The sequence below is a fragment of the Orcinus orca genome, chromosome 5 (assembly GCF_937001465.1).
Source record: "Orcinus orca chromosome 5, mOrcOrc1.1, whole genome shotgun sequence".
NCBI classification, from domain to species: Eukaryota; Metazoa; Chordata; class Mammalia; order Artiodactyla; family Delphinidae; genus Orcinus; species Orcinus orca.
In genome coordinates this window covers 50,875,451-50,894,980 of record NC_064563.1, presented here as the reverse complement: position 1 = coordinate 50,894,980, position 19,530 = coordinate 50,875,451, and the positions used below count along the sequence as shown (strand labels likewise).

Here is a 19,530-nt window from a genome sequence, read left to right as displayed (position 1 = left end):
TTGTTCACATTTTCATTTATAAGATTTCAGGCTTCTCAGTAGCAAGCTCCTGGGAAATGCTTATTTCCTGTCCCATGTGACAAAGGAATAGGTGCATGAGAGAGAGCAGCACTGAGCCCCAGACACTGCATACAATGATTTCTGTCTTCCCATCAAATTCCACCCGACCTCTGAAAAATGACTTCTTACTGAACGACAGTAGAATATGCCTGTGAATGCTGAAATAGTCTAATTTGAACAATTTCCACTCATAATTATGTAAGCCTTTCATCTTTACTGTTTTTTTTTTTTTTTTTCTGGTACGCGGGCCCCTCACTGTTGTGGCCTCTCCCGTTGTGGAGCACAGGCTCCGGACGCGCAGGCTCAGCGGCCACGGCTCACGGGCCCAGCCGCTCCGTGGCATGTGGGATCTTCCCGGACCAGGGCACGAACCCGTGTCCCCTGCATCGGCAGGCGGACTCTCAACCACTGTGCCACCAGGGAAGCCCTCATCTTTACTGTTTTTAATGACAAATAGATCATAAAAGCAAACAAATAAAATGCCCTTGGTAATTGCATTAGCAACCTTGTAGTGTCATGTCTTTCACTATAACTGCCTGCAACCTTTAAATAATATTAAAGAAATGCCTGTTAATTCAATACCTATTCCTTATTAATAATAAAGAGCATAGAATCTTCTTGTAACAGTTACCCTACCCATGTTTGTTTTTCTTGTAATGTCTCTCTCAAGGTTCAAGTAATTGCTTTCACAACGGCCTTGATTTCCCTTTTTGAGCATCCTGCTGGTGCAGGTGAAGATGAAGAAGCAACTGTGACCATTAACTGGGCAGAGCCGTGCTCTGGACGTCACAAATGTTGCTATACGTTAGGGCACAAACTTCATTGTGGAGACTGGGTCAGACAAGGTACTGAATTTAAACAACAATGAAAGAAACAGTCACCTTAGACTTCTACATTTACATTCTTAATGAAAATGTTTCACACACAGTGTTCAAGTCTAGAAACTAATAATTGATTCCCTGGAGGTTTTGACCTGGACTCTGCTATCCCCTGCAGACTAGCAGGAATTACTTCTTTCTTTTTTTTCCTTCTAAAATTTATGCCTCATACAATTAATTCAGGCGAGCTGTGCAGTCAGGAAATCTCAAGACAGGAGAGAAAATTGTCACAGAATCTATTTAACTTCACCCCAACTCTGATCCGAACTAATTTTGTTTAGTCACATTTGGGCCTACTTAATAAAAGAATTTAACAGGTACCCTCAAAACACTCCCTTGCTTTCTTTATATTCTCATGGCAAGTATATTAGTTTGACTGCCTTCAGAATGGACTCTTCTCAGTTTTCTTTTCTTTTTTCTCTTCTTTGATATAATGACTGAGTTGCTCTGATCTAGAGTACTTGAGTGGCAGTTTTCTGTGTGATAGGATTATGTTATAAAACAGCATCTATGGAAGGCCAGGACTTTCTTAAAACCTAGTCAACAATGAGTTTGTTAGTTTCACAATATGCCTAATTTTTTACAGAATTTGCATCTGATGGTTCAAGATCCAGATGTGCAGTTTCTGCTCTGATACCTCCTTTGGTCCAGACACTAAGGACTATGTTATTTTTCTCACTTCTAAACTGCTACATTAAATAATGCTACATTCCAATAATGATTGGAATGGAAACTGTCAATCTCATTGTTGTATTGTAGGTATATTCCTAATATTCTTTGAAGAAGAGGTAGTCAAAATGGACCCAACTGTTGGCTTTTATGGTAGTTTTCCCCTCTTTGAGTTTTAGGAGTTTGGAACTAATTCCTTAATGCATGACCTACAATAATAATATCCCACATGATAAGCTATAGGTTTTGCACTTTTTTCTTCAATATAAATCATACCATGTCTTTGGTACTTTCTACCTATCCTGTAATTCTGGCATGATATAAATTGTGGGAAAACCAAAAGATAAAATTTTTTGGTCATCCACTATGTGTGACAGGCACAAAATTATGTGTTATGTTTTCATACTTGGAAACAAGAAAGTACTAGAAAGTGAAGAGAGTCCTTGAAAGTGAGGGAGGTATTACAGCTGCTTCCAAACAAGCATGATATTTTAATACATAAACTAAAGACTAAAAAGACCACAGTAGTAAAGTTATAGTTCTTGAAATCTGCTTGTAGTAAGTTCCCTGAAGTTTAGTTTGAGTTCCATGACCTTTAATATGAATAAATACAGAGAAAAAGCTAATAGAATTCTGTTTTTGAAAAGGTTGGGGATGTAACAAGGTTTTAAAATTGAGATCATTTGTCTGAATATGAATAGTGTCTAAATACTCTCTTCACACTCAGGGAGAGAATGAAAAGCTCTCACTCTAGACTCTGTCACAATTTCATTTAAACCTCTCAAAAACCGACGCTACTGGTGAAGTAATCTGCTGATGAGCTCTTGTCTGTTAAGTTGCAGGACAAGAATTTTTCTCTAGGTCAATGTGAATTCATTGCTCATCATATTTCCAACATATCATTCTGATTTGTAGTTCTTTTACCTACTGACAAAAGAATATGCGAACTTAGTTTAGTATCAGCAGTAGATATTCATGTTTATGACCTAAGGAATCCACCTTTGGAGTTTAGCTTCTAAACCACGGCAATTAGGAATTGGCTACAGAAAAGTTTTATATATATTACAAAATTAGGGATCTTTGTTACCTAATTTGGATTATATATGTCTTAGCTCTTTGAATTAAAACTCATAATCAAGCGAATAGTCTTTGGAAGAATAGCTGAAAGAATATATTTACTTTAGTCCACTTATTTAAATCAGTCGACAATTATTTATATTTTATGTGCTTTAAAACTGTCTTAGGCATTGGAGGCAGTGGAAGAAAGATAAATTATAGGCTTAACTCAAAAAACTTAATAGGTAAGTAAGAATTAAAGACATATAAAAGCATGTATTTGAACATTGTACAATGGTACTGAAAATTAACTGCTAAATCATATAAACAAGATTTTGACTCCTATTGTAATTTTTTTTTTTTTTTTATTTAGGAGTTTATTAATTTATATATTTATTTTTGCTGTGTTGGGTCTTCGTTTCTGTGCATGGGCTTTCTCTAGTTGTGGCATGTGGGGGCCACTCTTCATCACGGTGCGCAGGCCTCTCACTATCGCAGCCTCTCTTGTTGAGGAGCACAGGCTCCAGACGCGCAGGCTCAGTAGTTGTGGCTCATGGGCCCAGTTGCTCCGCGGCATGTGGGATCCTCCCAGAGCAGGGCTTGAACCCATGTCGCCTGCACTGGCAGGTGGACTCTCAACCACTGTGCCACCAGGGAAGCCCCTATTGTAATTCTTAAGCAGGAAAAGACATGAGGAAGAACTTCAAGGGTGAGTGGTGGTATTCGAAGGATGGATGGGTAGAGGGAAAAAAAGAGAGCATGGCGAACATAAATAAAGGTAGGCAAGTAGGCACAATAATGGAGGGCGAGATGGACATGACTAGATCAGAGATGGAGTATTAAGGACATAACAGTGCCTAGGTCTAATAAGGATGTCTGTTGGAAGATCTTGGCAACCAGGCCAAGTTCACATTTAACAGAAAAAATGAAACAGTGAAGCATTGAAGGTTTCTGAGGAAATTTGGGCAGACCTGATGTAGACAGCATTTAGGAAAATTCTATTTAGTAGTTCTGTCCAGCGTAGATTGGAGGACAAAGAAAGAAACTGCAATCAGATTGGCTAGTTGGGATCATGAGAAAATGGAAATGATAAAGCAAGGAGACAAACAAGCAACCTTTTGAAACAGGAATCTTCAGGACTTGAGGTCTGAAATGTGGAATGATGAGCCGTTTTAGAATATCTCACAAAGACTTCTGTTCCCAGGTTGGGAATGTTCTACTTGCAGTTGACAGATGCCCTCGTGGGCCCAATGCTCTCCCCAGCTCACTTTCTCAATGTTGACTACTTCTAGGATTCTTTATTCTGAGATACTCCTGATCTGCCACAAAAGAAGAATCTTTCTTACCAGTATTGTTCTGATACTTCCCTTCCCTTTGCCAAGCTTCATATTTGTCTCTTCAACCATCTAATTCAGATGGACTCTTCCTTGTGTAATTTGCAAACTTCTCAATTTTGGCTTTGCTCCTGGGTTCCTACAAATTTCTGTACCCACATCAGAATTTTGGTTCTGCCTGTCATAACCCTCCCAATCCCAGATGTCCCAAATTTGGATGTCTCACATACAAATCACATTTATACATAAATTGAAAATTAAAACAATATTCTTAGGGCAGGAAATATGTCCTTTATTCTCTTAGTGTCCTTTATAACACGTAGTATAATGTTTCATACAACTTTCCCTTTCTCACTGATTTTAAGCAATCTGATTGTGATGTGCCTCAGTTTTCTTGGGGTGTGTGTGTGTGTGTGTGTGTGTGTGTGTGTGTGTGTGTGTGTGTGTTTATGCTGACTGGAATTCATTGTGATTCTTGGATTTTCATTAAATTTGAAAATTTTTCTATTGCTATTTTTTCTGAAGTTTTTTGTCTCCCCCTCTTTTTTTTTTTTTCTTTTCTGTAAGATGCTTGATATTGCCCTACTAGTTATGGAGGCTTTTTCATTTTTATTCAGCTGGTTCTTTTTTTAAATCACTATGCTTTAGTTGAGTTGGATTCTATTTCTATGTCTTCAAGTTCCTGGATCTTTTCTTCTGAGATATTGCAGAGTGGTTTCAAAGGGTGAGTGAGGCTGCCTCTGTGGTTCAGGTGGGCTAGCATGCCCCAGTCTAGTGCCTCACTTGGGGGCATCCCTGCAGAGACCTGTGGTGTGGGCTGCAGCCAGTGGAGCCCTGACAAGAGTGGGGCTACTTCAGAGAGCTGCGGCATAGGTGGGGCCGTTGCCACAGCGTGGGCAGTACCTTTGGGGGTGATGTTGCTATCCCAGTACATTTGGAAGGCAGATTATCAGACCAATGGGCTATTTTTGAGCCGTAAAGTTTAATGGAGTTTCCCCCTGTTAGGTTTTATATTTACTTGAGACCTATCACCTCTTTGTTCTTTCTTCTTTTTGGAATGGGAATGCCTGTCACATGCCTGTTCTACCATTTTATTTTGGAAACGTGTAACTTGTTTGATTTCACAAGTTCACAGCTTGGAGAGCAATTTACCTCAGGATGGATTGTATCCTGAGTTTTACCCATGTCTGATTTAGCTATCTGGATGAGATTTGAACTTAGACTTTAGAGTTGTTGTTGGAATGAGTTAAGACTTCTAGGACTGTTGAGATGTATTTTACATGTGAGAAGGACATGAATTTGGGGAGAGGGGCAGGGGCAGAGTGTATGGACTGGATTTTTGTGTCCTTCTCCTCCCCAAATTCATATGTTGAAGTCCTAAGCCCACCGCCTACTCCCTTATAATGGTGCCTTTGGGAGGTGATTAAGTCATGAAGGTATAGCTCTTGTGAACAGAAAGAGACCCCCAGAGAGCTCTCTCACTTCTTCCCCACATGAGGGCACAGTGAGAAGTAGGGCATCTGTGAACTAGGAAGTAGACCCTGACCAGACACCAAATCTGTCAGCACCTTGGTCTTGGACTTCCCAGTCTCCAGAGCTGTGGGAGATAAATGTTTGTTGTTTAAATCACTAGGTCTCCATATTTTGTTACAGCAGCCCTGACTAAGACATTGAATAAATGTTATTAAAAATATTTCAGAAGAAAAGAGAAACCAAAAGAAATCTTGCAAATATTGGTAGACTTTTTTTTTTAAGGGGGGTTATTTATGGTAAAAAGAAAATGGTCAGGGTGAGAAAAATATATTTACCGATAATGTATAGTGTAATACTCTATGAATGGCTGTTGAAGAAATGCAGTAGAAGAGAAGATAACTCAAAAAGGAGAAAGTAGAGAATATGGAAAGGTGAAGTATCTATATAAGACTTTGTCTTATTTCAAGTTTTAGATTTAAAACTCAGGTACCTCTGAAAGGAGACTGGCTTCCGTCCTAAGCAGTGGATGACTGCCTTTTCCCAGATTTAGTCACTGGGACTCGAAGCTTAAATACAACTTTTTTGTTTTGGGTTTGCTTGCAGGTCAGTTATTTCCCTATGAAGAGAATGCAAGAAGGCTGAAATGAGGAGCCAGGAAAAGGAAGAAGGCAGGCTGGAGTCAAGTAGAGGACAGTGGGCTTAGTAGTGATTGTGCTCCTTGGTCTGCAAGACTTACTGTGTCGGGAGCAAGCCAACAATGGCTGCATCCATGTGATACTCTTTTTACCCCAGCAACATGAATTGATATTCTTAGACCTCCTCAAGAAATATTTGTACTGGGCTTCCCTGGTGGCGCAGTGGTTGAGAGTCCGCCTGCCGATGCAGGGGACACAGGTTCGTGCCCCAGTCCGGGAGGATCCCACATGCCGCGGAGCGGCTGGGCCCGTGAGCCATGGCCGCTGAGCCTGCGCGTCTAGAGCCTGTGCTCCACAACGGGAGAGGCCACAACAGTGAGAGGCCCGCGTACCGCAAAAAAAAAAAAAAAAAAAAAGAAATATTTGTACTGATTTCCTTCTCAGTGTGAGGAGGGAATGTACAATTGAGGAAAGAAACTAATACATGGCAAGTTTGGTGATAATGTTTCACTGAAGCTAATGACAAAATATCTGTAAAATTGAAATGTCAAAAGAAAAACTCAGTTTCAGACATGCGAATATTAGCTTACTGCTTTAAGGTAAGGTTCATACTTATTTAAAACTTTGAAGGAGAAAATGTTTTCATTGTGTCTGAGTGGTTCTGTGGTGTATGTTAACGGAAAAATAATTACCTTCTGAAATGCTTGAAAAGTAAGTACAGTGATTTTGGGCAGTAGCGGCAAGACATAAATGTCTTCAACCTCAAAGAAGTTTCTCTTTTTTTTTGGTCCCAAAGAATTGCCTTTTCATATAGACAATATCATTGGAAACCTTGGAAACCAGAGACTGAAGTACAGCTCCGGAAAGAGTGAATACTAAATTGCCAATAATGAAAATGATTGACTTTTTATTATGTTGAAAGGTGTTTCGCCCCCTTTGTTTGACCACGGCTTCGAGTTTGAACTGATAAAATCACTAATTGCTGAGCTAATTAATGGAACTGTGCCAGGGAATTTAGAATCCAGGCAGCAGGTCGTTTCCTTCGGGAGCCTTCATAATTGATGGGACTAAGTTTGGAAGAGAAGCCAGATTTAGTGTCTTGCTGGTGTGTTTTTCCACTTCCCTGCATCTAAATCAGTCCTCCAGACAAAAATGGTGCACCACTGAGTCAGCTGGAACACGCTGCCCTTCCTGCCAGCGCCCTCACTGGGTTTAAAGCCGTTGAAATCAGCTGTGAGCCACTGGCCTCAGTTTGAAGTAAAAGATCTTTTCCTGCAGCTCGTTCCACAGTGTGGTGGAAGGGTAAGATCCATTGTATTGTGAACCTAGGTCTAATCAGTATTCTGAAAATTCATTAAATGAATTGCATTATTATTTTTAATGTACCTACCAGTGCTGAGTTAGATGTATTTTGATTTTTAAAAATGGAATAGATAGAATTATTCTTTCTTATCTTTCCTCTTTGAAATGGCAGCTGCTCAGAATGTAGAGAGCCCTGTGGTGGTCTCAGAGAATGGGACTCCAACTTCAAAATAAGAAATGCAACTGAAAATAAACTCCCTCACACAAGAGGGCATCAAAGAAAGTTCAAGGTAGGGAGTTTTCCTAAGTCACGTGACTCATAAAGTAAAAGCCTGAAAAATGATAATAAGAATTCCTAGTTAGAAATGGCCCAATTTTCTACCCTGCTATAGCTTTCATCTGTTGGCAAATGATAAAAGAGTGGCCTCATTCTAGCTTATTCTAAGGGTACTTAATAGAATTACTTACTTAGTTTTTAGGCATCACTTTTCATTTTCAAATCACTTTTTTCACATAAACTAATTGTTATTACACAGGGTTATTTTGACAGCAACATGAGGACAAAAATCCATGACAGCTTCCCTTAGTGCCTTTTAATGACTAAGGGGCAAGACAGTGGAAGAGCTGAAAGTTAGCATCGTAATGGACAGACGTGATCAAATTGTCTTTTATCCTCTCAAATATTATTGAAAAGTAATTTTTAAATGTTTCTTTACCAATCCCCAAACTCAGTGAGAATGTTAAAAACAACTCATATACTTTACCAGTTCATCCCATTCCCTAGCTTGATATTTTAAAAACGTTTTCATCATAACCCATTATTTCCTTTCCTCTCTTCAAGAAGGGAGGAACACATTGACACATTTTTATATATCAGGTAATCTGATTTTAAGGAAATGGCTTTACTTTCACCTTTTACTCAGGCATTTTCAGGAGCTCTGGCATTTTACAATTTAATCAGAAACGGGTTATATCTTGGTTTAGAAATAAAGTGTGAATTGTTGAGCCTCTAATATGTACTACAGGCCCATGAATGTCACTTGCTAACCTCGAGGTTCAAATCTTACAGCAATACTTTAAATACCAGGGCAGAATGTACTTCTTTATATGTCTTTCTTTATAGCCTCAAAACTAAAGAAGATACTTGGATATAATGTGGAAACACATGACAAAGCAATTTTCTGGGTAGAAATCCTTTATTTTGATTGTAGTGTAATGATATTATGAAATTTCCATGGATTTGAAGATATAATTATAGTGCTGTGTTGTATACTTTATGTATTATAATATTGCTTCATTAAGTCAAGTTATGATAACTCTTAGCATTTTCTGTAAACAAAGGGAATATTTTCATTGAGGTTGCTCCTGTTGAGGATACTTGTCCTCAGATTTTATACTGTTGGTCCGTCTAGTAAAGTAGCGGTGTTAGTGTAAAAGTGATCAGCAACCTTTATGCTCCTAAAATTAATTGCTCCCCAATGAGGCTCAAAGAACTCAGTTTTATAGGAACTGATTACTCCTTCCTTCCTTCATTTATCTCTCTTTCTTTCTTTTTTTTTTTTAAGAAGGAAAGAGTAGATGAGAAAAAGATGGAAAACAAGAGGACATAGGAATACTATGTCCTAGGGGGATAAGTAGCAATAAAAAAGTGAAGAGATCAGGAAAAACTAAAGATGAAGTGTGAGTTTGGTCTGGGATTGAGAGTATGGGGAACATAAATGTAGTTGGTAATAGAAAGAACTTCAGATCATGTAATAGAAAGAACCTGGCATACATACAGCAGTGTGGCTTAGTGAAAAATAAGGATGCAGTAGTACAAAATGGAAAGCTCACAGCCAGACAGGACTGGGCTCAATCTCATCTCCACCTCCAATTAGCCACATGCCTTTGGGTGATATGGCTTTTGGACTATTTCCTCATCAGTAAATTTGGGATATCTGCCCACTAAAGATGACTACAGGGTGAGGGCATCTGGCATGATGATACCTGGTAATGAATGGGAGGGATTCAAAAAATTACCCACATAATTATTATAAGTAATCCATAGATTGAGGGAGATTACATGATGGGAGATGAGCAAGAAACGTACCATCCAGGTGAATTCTGGGCAGAGTGGAGAAATAGACCAGTTTGGCCCTTAGCAGTCTTTTTGTGTTTCATATTTCACAGTACACTGCTCAGTGAATTATTCTGTTTGCCTAGAGCTCTGTGAGCTCTCCTTTCTGAAAGTCTCCTTTGCATTATTGCACCTCCTCCTTTTTTCCTTAGAAATTGTTTTCTGGAATTGATTTGTAGAACCCCAGCATCAAAGATCAGTTAAACTCATTTATTTTAAAGAAGTAGAAACTAAAAAGAGAAACCCAAAGTGGGTATTTTTTTTAAATTAATAAATTAATTTGGTTGCGTGGGGTCTTAGTTGTGGCAGGCGGGCTCCTTAGTTGCAGCTCGCGGGCTCCTTAGCTGCGCCAAAGTGGGCATTACTGAACTCAGGTTGGACTGCTCGCCACTTGAAAGTCAATACTTGAGAGACAAGTGCTGGTAGGAATGGAAAGGTTGCTTTATTCAGGAGACCTGCAACCTGGGGAGAAGGCGGACTTGTGTTCTAGAACCAACTCAGAAGATTCTGCTCGGCCATGAAAGATTTTAAAGGGAAAAAGGGGGAGTAAACTCATGTAATCATTGAGGTAGGGGGTCAGATTCATCACCATCTCCCATTGCATGCAGACTTATGGACTCCTTGTGATCTTTCTTTAAATGCTGTCTTGTTCACACAGTTGGCTTGAGGGATTACAGAAGGGGAAGCTGGGGAAAAGATCGAGTCATCTGTTAATTACTTAGTCTTCATTTCTATTTCTTTGATCTAAGGAAAGAGTCAACAGGTTAGGCAAGGCATTGTGCTTGGGCAGGAGGTGAGTAGAGCATGGGAGCGCCTAGTTTAAAGGTTAGTTACAATATAGCTTTGCTAAAGTGACAAGACAAAAGGGGCCTCCTGCAGAGAGCTGCTTCCTGCAAAGGGCTCTTCCCTGAAAAGAGCAAAGCATACCCATCCTTAGTAACAGAAACTTGAAGAATCCCTTGAAAAAGCAGGTGAAGTGTTTTGCAATCCCAAATTACTTGGTAGCTGGAGATTAATAACCTGAGTTCTTCAGATCTATCATGGTTGGGCTTCATGAGTAGAAGGGGGGAGGTTCCCCAGATCCTGATATTTTATACAAAATTTTGTGTGTATACACATCTTTCTGGTGGAGAAGGTCTATATCTTTCATCAGATTCCCAAAGGAGCATTTAATATCTCAAGTTTTAAGAACTATGGTTTAATTCTCTAGACTATAGAAGGATGGCAGTGCTCTAAGGAATGTACTCTAGTGTCTTGCTGCTCCAAGTGTGGTCCTAAGAGAGCGTCAACAACCACAACTGCGGATCGTTAGCAATGCAGCACCTTAGGTTTTCTGAATGAGTATCTGCGTTTTAACACCGATCTCTAGGTGACAGTTGTGCATATTAAAATATGAGAAGCCCTGTTCCAGGCGTCAGGAGATCAGATTTGACTTTGTACTCTGGCTCTGCCAAACACTAATGTCCAATCCCGACTGGATTTTTAATCTTGCACATTATATGACATTAAACTACCAAACTCAGAATTAGAATGCTTGGGCTCTAGTTCTGAGTTGGACAGCAGTCAGTTGCTGACTTTGGCCAAATCTCTGAACCTGCACGGGTCTGTATTTCTTAGCCTGTAAAATAAAGGAGTAGATTCGTCTTCTTTGAGCTCTGAATTTACCTTTTGTTTCCCACACATGTGTTTTGTCACCACTTATCTCTTGAAATGCTCTCCTTTTGTCAGGGCCCACCAAATGTCTTCCAAACCCTGAAGCCCACACTGGTTTCTTTCATCTTTGAACTTCTATTATAATTTCTGTACTACTCAATTTATCCCTTTATTGTATACTAAAGTTTTCTGTAATTGTTTGATTTGCATATCTTGTTTTCCAAGCTTGGGACCATCCAAGCTATGTCTGTTTCTTCTCTTATTAAAGGTATCATAGCACAGGGCATGCAGTAGACGTCTAATAAATCTGAAGATTGGATGCTGTGTTTTGAGAGAAGACATCTATATGTGACACATGAAGAGTCCCAATCTCCTTAGTTTTAAATTGGTCATGTTAAAACATATAAGTCCCAGTTGCTTTTAGAAGCAATCATCTTAATAGAATAAGCTCAAAGGAAAGAATGTATTGAGCTATACTTCTGCCTCTCAGAATTTCCTTGTCTTTAGTAATTCGGAAATGTATGTATTCATATATATGTGTGTATATATATGCATATGCATATACACACATCTATATAAAGCAAATTAAATTCTTTCACCAAAATAGTAAGACTATTTCCAAGTTAGTTACTAATAAGTTAGCTTGCCATTTCCAGCACAGCTAACAATACAAATACTGTGGTTCTCACTTGGAGAAAGAATTTTTAAAATAATCTTAAAATGACAGAGGACAGAAGACTCCTGTGTTAGAGCAAAAAGACTTCGTTACTCCCAGCACAGCAAGCCCCATGAGTATCCGCATATTTGTGTCAGTTCCCCTTGACACCCAAGTCCCACAGAGGCAAAGCAGACAGTTGCAGATGAATGCCTGCGCGCGCAGTGGGTCATGTTACAGGAGAGGAACCCTGAGTTTAGAGAACCTGAATCTTCTACAGTGGGCAGGCGCGTGCTATCTTTTGCTCCAGGGTTGTTCTTAGTAGTAAGTTTGTCTATCATTTGCTGCAAAGGGAGAAGCGATCTTACATTCTAAGGCTGTTTTCTATGTAAACATCTTTAACAAGATAGTGTGGAACGAACTGCTGTCAGGGATTAGTTCCATAAGAAGTGCAGGGATGCTAGCGATCCATTGAGAATTGTATTCCAAGAGTGTTATTCTTGCTTCTGTATAATAAACAGATCAGAAACATTTTCAAGAGCTGTCCTATTAAAGCAACTTTTCTTAAGCTGTACAAAGTTCCAACATCCCTCTTTATGTGAGGCTGAAATTTGGGCTTGAGGTCAAATCAGAAATCTTTTACCTTGGGGCACAAATCATTGTCTTACTAAAATGCAAAAGAGAACTGCCCTCTAACCGTGGAGGGCTTAGTGGTTTGAAGTTGGTGACAGAGTAGCTATGTCTTTTGGAGCCCGAGAGTCTGATAGGAATGCACAGGTTGTTCTGACGAAAGGCAGCAGGATCACTTTTGTTGCTTGGGAAGTGGGATTTTGCTGCCCGTTTAGTACTAGATAATCAGGGACAGGGGAACAGCCAATCAGCCTGGGCTTCTAGCTGTGTTTGTGACTCTTGGCAGAGCACTGAGTCCAGGACACCGCACTTTCAAACATTCTAGACCAGTCAAAACATAAACAAAACAATGGGTTGGGCGTGAGCCGGACCTTGAGAGCAGCAGATAGCTGCTGAGTTCCTGTTTGCCTGCTTTCGGCCCAGGAGGAAGAACCCAGTGTTTTGGCCAGATGCTTATATCTCGAGAATCCCACATGATTCTTGTGATTAATGTTGTTTCCTGTCATGTGTTCTAATTAAAAAAATGTTTAAGCTATCGTTGGGGGTGAGGAAAAGTCTGGATGCAGACTTTGATGTAACTTTTCACTGTGGGTTCTTTGGTGAGAAGGGTTTAGTGAGGTGTTTTCTAAGTGTCAGGTTGCATCATTATAATCTGAATTTAAGTTTTAATTTTATCTTTTAAAACAATTCTATTTTGCCTGTATCTTTTGAGAAATCGACTAAAGGTTGTTTTCTTTTCTTTTCTTTTTTAATCAGTTACTTACAGTGCGTCCTTAGATGCTATTATTTCCAGTACAACCAGCAATACGAACACTGGGGTGCTGGCATGGAGAGAGAAATCAAAAAAGCGTCTTAAAATGACATCCTTCAACATTGCCCAGGGCATTCGTGCTTTTGATTACCACTCTCGTCTCAAGTTAATTGGTATGTAAAATAAATCATGATAACTATGAGGGACTCATCAATAGTCTGGGATGCATATCCGCACGCATGGAGCCTCTTCGCCATGTTGCTTTATCGCCAGAGAGACCAACTTAAGCAGCTCACATTTTATTACGTCTGACAATGATGAATTATGATGTGCAGCGTATATGAACTACATTGGGGTGACAAGATGAGAAAGTTCCCCAGTGCTTTAATGAGTCTTTTTATCAGAATTGGTGGGGAATGTAAAATGACATAGAGAAAGAATGCAGTGTCTGCCTTCTGCCATCTTCCTAACATCACCAAATGCTCAACCTATACATCATTTTCTTATGTGCGTGCGCACACACACGCACACACACTCACTTACTAGAGAAATGCAAAATGTAGAATGTTTTTCAGTCACCTTTCAGAATACAACTTCTAATGGTTTTTGAAAATTTTCAGATTTGTCCTTTAGCATACTAAAGGAGAGTTCTTTTTCTGATGTAAATTTTCGCTGAAGAAATAAGCGATAAAGGTTTTCAGGCATTATCTATTTAAATAAAATATTTAGGTATTTTGAAAGCTGATAATTTGATATATATGATATTAGTTCAAATATTATAAAAAAGTGAGGTATTATTTTAAAAATTAATAGGGTAGTACAGAGAATGAACATACATGGCCTACAGAATGGGTCATATTAACCCTCTTTCAAAAATTATCATTTATATAGAGTATTGATATCAGTTAAGCAGAGTCTCTAAAATTTCCAACAGTCACAGCTGACAATCACAGTAAAAAGAGACCTTGACTTTGAACTCAGGAATATGCCAACATCAGACTTTCAAGGAGGATTGTAGATTTATTAGAGGAAGCTGGAGGAGTTAGTGAATTGAGTTTGGGAGGACTCAAATATCAACCATTGCATTGATTCATGGATTATTTCAGCCCCTTTATACTGATCGCTACCTTGTACCTGGCACAGTGCTGGTATTGCATATTACGGTATGCAGTAACACTCAGGGTAAAATTTATCAGTTGTCTTACTAATTTCATACTATGGGGTAAAGACTTGAAACAAGAGTGGATTCACTTCCTCTTATTGCTATAACCCTTACACTGGGTATTAATCCAAATAGGGGTCTGCCATTTATGGCGATTCCATAAATGTGAATAAGTTCAGCTCCACAGTTGGCCCTAAACAAGGGAACGACAAAGAGGGCTCTGCTGAGTTTCCCCAGACCTGAAGAAGCACTGTGCTCCCTGAATATAATCAATTTGTGTTAAAACAAAACAAAACAAAACTATTGCCTCAATAGAGCAGGTCAAACATATATTTCGGCTGCTTATTTGCTTGCAAATACTTGATTATTTACATGACAGTGAAAATAATTGGTTTCCTTACACCTTTTCATTAATTTGGGAACCTTAAATATTGTTTTAGTTCTCTCTTACCCCTGGGATGATTTTAACGTGGTCTGCATTCCTAGGCTGTGATGGCTGTAGAGGGGGAACTTTGGGACTGGGAGAAGGATTTTCTGCCCTCCGGGTTGGGCTACTGGTTGCCTCTTAATGGAACTGTCTTGTCCTTTCACCCCATGCAGACTCCTTCTCCCCTTCACCCTGCATTTCAGCTATTTCCAGTGATAGCATTCATGCATTAGCCTGGGCTATCGGACAATGATAAGATTTTCCTTCCTTCAAGACAAGGGTGCATTAGTGCTCAGAAGGCTTTTATCTACCTACGGTGATATAGGATGTGATATACTCGTTTCAAAAAAAAGTAGAGTATTCAAGTTATTAAAAACATTTTTTTTCTTTCTAATTCCGATTAGCAACTGCTGCCTTTAACAATGAAGTTTGCCTTTGGAACCCCTATGTTGTCTCTAAGCCGGTTGGTGTCCTTTGGGGTCACTCAGCCAGTGTAATAGCTGTCCAATTCTTTGCTGCAAGAAAACTTTTCATCTTCTCCAAAGATAAAGTTAGTAACAGTGTGCATTTAATTTATTTAGTTCTGCCTCCCCAGTTCCTATCCAAATCTATCTTCGGTCTGAAATTCCTTTTAGAGCTGGTATAGATTTTTATAATATAGTGACTTACTACTATGTTTTTGGAAATCTGTATTTTAAAAATGATACTGATGGTAATTTAGGAATAGTCCTGGGCAACTGGACAAGGTGTTTCATTAAAAAAAAATTGTTTTAAACCATGTACTCATAGATGTAATCCTTATTTTTGCGTTCTCAATAGGCCACATCTTGAGAGTTTCCAAAGTACTCACTAATCCAATAAAAATACAAAACAGAAATGGGAATGAGAAAATGTTGCTTTGATAAGATATAGAATTCTTGTTAATTGGCACAGCCAATTAACTATTGTTGCTTTTCCACTGAAGAGACTCAGTAAATTAGAAATCAAAGTTAATCTGAAGAATATCAAGTACATTAATAACATTTCAGTTAAATATATTAGCCCATTCTATTTGACAATATTGGTGCAAATTCTAAATATGGTGGAAAAAACATTGTACCAAAACCAGGTAGTCCCGGTTGTATCCTGATCACATTATTCACTACTCATATCTCCCAGAAAAATTTCTTTATCTCTAATAATCTCATCATGTGTTCCTCTGTAAAGCTTCTGTTTTACATAATGCCTGATATAGATCCAGTTAACATGTGATAGATTTCAAGAACAGAAATCTATGAAGAGAAGAAGGATGGGCAATAGGCTTATTGGGGACAGCCTCTGAGACTTTTTCAGTGACTCTGACTTTTAATTCTATTCTAAAGTGATACTTGTATATGTGAAAATTAAATAGAAAAAATAGAAATTCATCTTCAAATCCTTAGCTTCACCCTATGCATAAGTCCTGCCAAACTTGCTTATTTTACTGTATTACCTATCAGACCGTAAATCTCCTCCCTTCACCTGAAACTTCACTACTCAACTGCCAATGCTAGTTGATTCTACCATCAAATATATTTATCAGCCTCATCTCTCCCTCTCAACTGCCATTGCTCTAATTCAAAATCTCATCCTCTTTTGAATTATTCTTTCGACTTAGCTCATCCAAAACATTGCAAGGTTGCCTAACATGTCTCCCTTCTTGCATACGGGTCTGATTCCAATCTGCCCTTCATCCTGTTAATTAAGTGGTGTCTAAGAAAAAATCTTCAATACCTCTTCTTACCCTCATTCTAAATATCAGCTCTAAAATTCTTAAGCTTTTATATAAAGCCCTCCCCCAGTCTACCAGGCCCACCTCACTTCTTGCTTTTCTCTTCCATTCATCTGATGCTCCGCATCACACTTTGCCTGTTTCCACCATGCTGCCTCATGGCTCTGCCACGTGCCCTTCTTTCTGCCTTCAGTTCCCTCTCCTCCATTCTCAACTGGCAAAAGCCTATTTATCCTTGAAGTTTCAGACTTTCTGGAGTCTTTCAGACAGACCTAGGTGTTTCTTTCTCTGCACTCCCATTGCACCTGTGTGTCCCTCCTTAGAACATGTGTTCTATTGTACTGAAATTGTAGTTAACTTTCCTAAGTAGGGTCAGTGTCTTTTCAGCTTGTACACTTGGTATCAGTCACAGTGCTTGGCACCTTGCAGTGTTTGTTCAGTGGTTTTTTTTTTTTTTTGGCTGCATTGGGTCTTCGTTGCTGCACGCGGGCTTTCTCTAGTCGCGGCAAGTGGGCTTCTCACTGCGGTGGCTTCTCTTGTTGCGGAGCACGGGCTCTAGGTTGACAGGCTCAGTAGTTGTGGCTCACAGGCTCTAGAGCACAGGCTCAGTAGTTGTGGCGCACAGGCTTAGTTGCTCTGTGGCATGTGGGATCTTCCCGGACCAGGGCTCGAACCCGTGTCCCCTGCATTGGCAGGCAGATTCTTAACCACTGCGCCATCAGGAAGCCCCAGTGATTATTTTTTGACAGTTTGAAGTGAATACATATTAAATACCAAAGAATCTTAAATACCAAAGAAAGTCAGAATGAAGACTTTTCTGATGCCTTAGCTTTTAGTTGTTCTATTTTCTGAGATCTTTTAGCACTTTGTTCTAACTCCCATTATTGAATTTGTTTTTTAAAATATTTATTTATTTGTGGGGTTTTTTTGGCTGCCTCAGATCTTAGTTGTGTGTGCAGGATCTTTCTGTGTGGTGTGTGGGCTCTTTGTTGCTGTAGTTGTGGCCTGCGGGCTTAGTTGCCCCACGGCATGTGGGAATCTTATTTCCCTGACCAGGGATCGAACCGGCATCCCCTGCACTGCAAGACGGATTCTTAACCACTGGACCACCAGGGAAGTCCCCCATTATTGAATTTAACACAGCCTGACATGTATACTTGAAGGCTGTATATGTATACTCTATCTTTCACTGTATTTTGAGTGCTTAAAGACAAAGATTATTTGTTGAATTCATTTTTGTGTTTCCCAGTATCTAGCACATATTAATATACATTAAATACATGTTGAATAAAGCATATAAAATAGTGTAACTATCAACTAACCGACAGGATTCACGAGGTTTGGAACTCTCTTTTTGGGTTGTGCCATATACATAGTAGGTCCTCAATAAATCTTAGTTAAATGAACAAATCTTTTTTTTTTTTTTTAATGAACAAATCTTTATCAAAGCTAAATATGAAAGAAATAACAGATATTTTATCATTATAGAATTCCCTGAAAGGTGTTATAACTTTAAAAGCAAGTGAAAAAAATGTTCTTAGAGTCAGAATTGATTGTGTATGGCCTCTTTCAAGTCAGTTTTATCATCCTATTTTTGCTTTGACTTTTAAACCATTACATTGTAATGAAGCTTGTCATGCCGTCTTTCACATTAGTCTAAATCCATTTCACTTCGATAAATGCATAATAATCTTAGCCTGTATGTCTTCACGACAAACAACAGAGCTTTCAGCTACCAGGTTAAGCCTTTGTTTTACTGCATAAAATTCTTTTGGATATTTTATAGGACTAGGGTTAATTTAGGGAACAGGGAAAATGAGAGAAAGCATTCTTTTTTCAAAGAGCCTTTGATTGAACCATATTTTGGTCTATGAATTGCTAAATTAGAGGATTTTCAGACCAAAGTAATTTAGATCCAAATAATTTCCTGAGACTTACTTCAGTTCTTTTTTGGAAAACTTCTCTATTGTGCTTTCCAGTGATTATTAAACAATAAGTTTATCCCTATAGCATTTGGTATAAGTAATAGTCCAATTGCATTTTGCTTTGGACTCCTAAATTGTCTCCTAAGATGGCAATCACTGATGGCAAGGCCCTGCTGGGAGCCAGTAACTTGGTCATTTAGAGGAGGAATCACCATGGGAGTAAAAGGATTTTCAAAGCCTCTGGGAAATATCTCAACCAGTGAATCTGATTAGGCTTTTCTATCGCTCCTAACTCTTCTCTCCTGGGCTACTTATCCTGATTTGGCCACCAGAATCAGATCAGTTTGTAACTTAATCTTTTGTTTGAGGTTTTGATTTTTCCCAGAGTCTGGTTTCTGTATTGTGCACCCAAGGTTGGGAAGGAAAATTCAAAGACTCTTGTGCTGGTGACTAGCTCTTACCTGTGTGTCTTCATTCCCCTTCTGCGTACCCTCTCTCCTCAACTTTCCTCTATCCATCCAGAGACAAAGCCACTTTCATTTTGTTTAAATTATGCCAAGTAAACAGATGAATGCTCTTCTGTAAAAATTACAAATGAGAAAGCATGTAGTACAAGAAGTGAATATCCCTTTTCTTCACTCCCCCTTCAAATCAATCCCTCTTCCAAGAAATATCTATTATTAACACGATGTGTATTGTCTTATATTTATATCACATACTTACATACTATAACATATTGTGTTATAATAATATGTGGTGTTATAATTTATTATTATATACTGTATACCATCCTATGTGTGTATACAAATACAAGGTAGTATTTATTATTAATTTTTATGTAAGTGGCATCACGTGAGACATACTTTCTTGCAACTTGCTTTTCCCTAAACAATATCTCCTGGAGATCTTTCAATGTGAGTATACATAGACCTGAATTTTTACCTGCTACATAGTAATTCATAGTATGGATGGTCATAATTTAATTATTCAATCACCTGTTGATTATAATAGATATTATCTCTAACCAACTGTCACACATACACACACACATTTA

At 38.8% G+C, this 19,530-nt stretch overlaps 1 protein-coding gene across 1 annotated transcript in view; it reads left to right on the top strand.

Annotated features, from left to right (window-relative positions):
* WDR49 (WD repeat domain 49) overlaps positions 1 to 19,530 on the top strand; it is a 104,497-nt gene that overhangs the window by 32,092 nt on the left and 52,875 nt on the right. The window contains 3 exon segments of the mRNA XM_049710517.1: positions 731 to 905; positions 13,218 to 13,385; positions 15,206 to 15,351. Of these exon segments, the coding sequence (XP_049566474.1) occupies positions 731 to 905; positions 13,218 to 13,385; positions 15,206 to 15,351 (489 nt within the window).